The sequence below is a fragment of the Cucurbita pepo genome, unplaced genomic scaffold, assembly GCF_002806865.2.
Source record: "Cucurbita pepo subsp. pepo cultivar mu-cu-16 unplaced genomic scaffold, ASM280686v2 Cp4.1_scaffold001818, whole genome shotgun sequence".
Classification (NCBI taxonomy): domain Eukaryota; kingdom Viridiplantae; phylum Streptophyta; class Magnoliopsida; order Cucurbitales; family Cucurbitaceae; genus Cucurbita; species Cucurbita pepo.
In genome coordinates, this window is record NW_019647924.1 from 1 (window position 1) to 2,568 (window position 2,568).

Consider the following 2,568-nt stretch of genomic DNA (forward strand, 5'->3'; position numbering starts at 1 on the left):
AACCATGGTTAGAGAAAGTATAGATTCTATGGACTTGATCTTATCATCAAAGACTTCAAGAAAATTACTTGAAAAGTTTGATTCAAGGGCTTTTTCAACTTGGGTCGTAATGGATTCAGTTCACCACATTCAAACAATATTACAAGCTGTTTAATATGTTGTTTGCAGGGAAGCTAAGATATGGAACAGTGTATTTGAGAGAGCAGAGAAGATGGCAGGGATAGAGAGGGGCAGCATCAGGGCCACTGTGCTAATTGAAACACTTCCAGCAGTGTTTCAAATGGATGAAATACTCTATGAGCTGAGGGATCATTCTGTGGGATTGAACTGTGGTAGATGGGATTACATATTCAGCTATGTCAAGACCTTCCAGGCTCACCCAGATCGCCTGTTACCCGACCGAGTCCAAGTCGGTATGGCACAACATTTCATGAGGAGTTATTCTGATCTCCTTATCAGGACTTGTCACAGGCGTGGTGTGCACGCCATGGGAGGCATGGTACGTACAATGCACAATATTTCATCACATTCAAAAGGAAAAGTTTTGACAGTAACATTTTACAGGCAGCTCAAATTCCAATTAGAGATGACCCAAAGGCAAATGAGATGGCACTTGAGCTAGTGAGGAAGGACAAATTGAGAGAGGCAAAGGCAGGACATGATGGAACATGGGCAGCACATCCAGGACTAATCCCAGCATGTATGGAAGTCTTCACCAACAACATGGGAAACGCCCCAAATCAGATTCGATCTGCAAGACGAGACGATGCTGCAAACCTAACTGCAGACGACCTCTTGCAGCAACCGAGGGGTGTTCGTACATTGGAAGGGCTCCGGTTAAACACCCGAGTTGGAATTCAGTACTTAGCAGCATGGCTAACCGGGACAGGCTCTGTGCCTCTCTACAACCTTATGGAAGATGCAGCCACAGCTGAAATCAGCAGGGTTCAAAACTGGCAATGGCTGAAGTATGGAGTGGAATTGGATGGAGATGGGCTTGGAGTGAGAGTGAACAAGGAACTGTTCGGAAGAGTGGTGGAAGAAGAAATGGAAAGGATTGAAAGAGAAGTGGGGAAGGAGAAATTCAGGAAGGGAATGTACAAAGAGGCTTGCAAGATGTTCACAAGGCAATGCACAGCGCCAACCTTGGATGATTTTCTGACCTTGGATGCGTACAACCATATAGTCATACATCATCCCAGGGAGCTGTCCAGGCTCTGAAAACCGCACCAAATTGGCCTTTCTTTCGACAGGTAAGAGTTCTTTTGCTTCCCTTCTCTTCTCTTCCTTGTTGCTGAGAATAACGTATTTGTATTGTAGTTTAAGACTCTGTTTGTTTGTCCATTTCTTTTTCAAGCTGTTGTGTGGTTTATGTCAAGAAATTCAGCAATTGCAAGCAAATTGGAACTCTCTATATGAACCTATATTTTGGCTGTTGCGTGTTTGACTCTTTACTGATTTGACTCTCTTTACTGATTTCTATGTATATCATGCGCTTTGATCTTTGAGGGTTTTTGGGTTCAATCATCATTTAATGAAACTATTTTTGACTCGAATACTATGAATTCGACTTAAGATTGCTCACATGTTTATTTTTTGAAAATTATGCGCGAAAGAGGAGACAAATAAAAGAGATTACGATACATTGACAGAAATTATTATGTGTTTTGAATTTATAGGGATCAAAAGTAGGTAGGGTGATCGAAAAAGAAGATATTCTATAGATACTACTGCACGGTGTACTTTAAATTTTTTTGGATGGAAGGAAAATGTAGATCTAAGAGTATTTAGAGTAGATGTTAGATAATTTATTTTTGAAAAATTTTAATTTCTTCTTTTATAGATTTACTAAAAATGTCTTGTTACTTTTTATTTTAAAATATTTGAATTATTTTTTAAAAAATATATAATGGGTTCAAATAGTTTGACACAAGGTACATTATCTAACATTTAAATTGATTTTTGATAAATTTTCCTAACATAATAATTTAAAAACATGCAAAAGTTCAAGAAAAGAAGCTACAAATTAGAACCTTTTAATTTTAATGTGGTAATAAATAATAAAATCGATTAAATAATAGTAATTAAATTGCAGGGAAAAAAAAAGCTCCAATTAAGAAATTAAATAGGTTTATATAGCAAAATTTAAATTTAAAATTATTTATTGATTGATTCTTTTGACAGCACATGCTTACTAGGAAATCCTACTTAGAAAAGCAAAGGAAGTAGCTTTCATGATTAGGAAATGGGATATTTCAAGGCTTCAATTTGAGTTTATCTTTATTTAATGATGTTAATATCACCTTCCCCTTAAGCCTTATCTTAAATTTAATAATAATTGTATTTTATCATTTATATAAAAATAATTTTATTCTTTTAAAAATTTCAATATTACTCGTAAACTTTCGTTCAAAACTATAGTTAGAATAAGAAGATTTCAAATTTTAGACGACAATTAGAATAATGTGACACTGTTTGAACCTAATCAATGTGAGATTTTACAATCTACTCTGAAGGGTACTCGTTCTTTTGCGTGGGATTTCGCAATTCATCTCCCTTCAGGGTCCA

The 2,568-nt window shown here is 36.1% G+C and overlaps 1 protein-coding gene across 1 annotated transcript; it reads left to right on the plus strand.

Annotated features, from left to right (window-relative positions):
* Positions 1-26: 26 nt before the first annotated feature.
* LOC111786505 (malate synthase, glyoxysomal-like) lies at positions 27-1,452 on the plus strand. Its single transcript, XM_023666750.1, has 2 exons — positions 27-499; positions 565-1,452. The coding sequence occupies exons 1-2, from the start codon at positions 212-214 to the stop codon at positions 1,219-1,221; spliced, it is 945 nt and encodes a 314-aa protein (XP_023522518.1). The 5' UTR covers positions 27-211; the 3' UTR covers positions 1,222-1,452.
* The last annotated feature ends 1,116 nt before the right edge of the window (positions 1,453-2,568 follow it).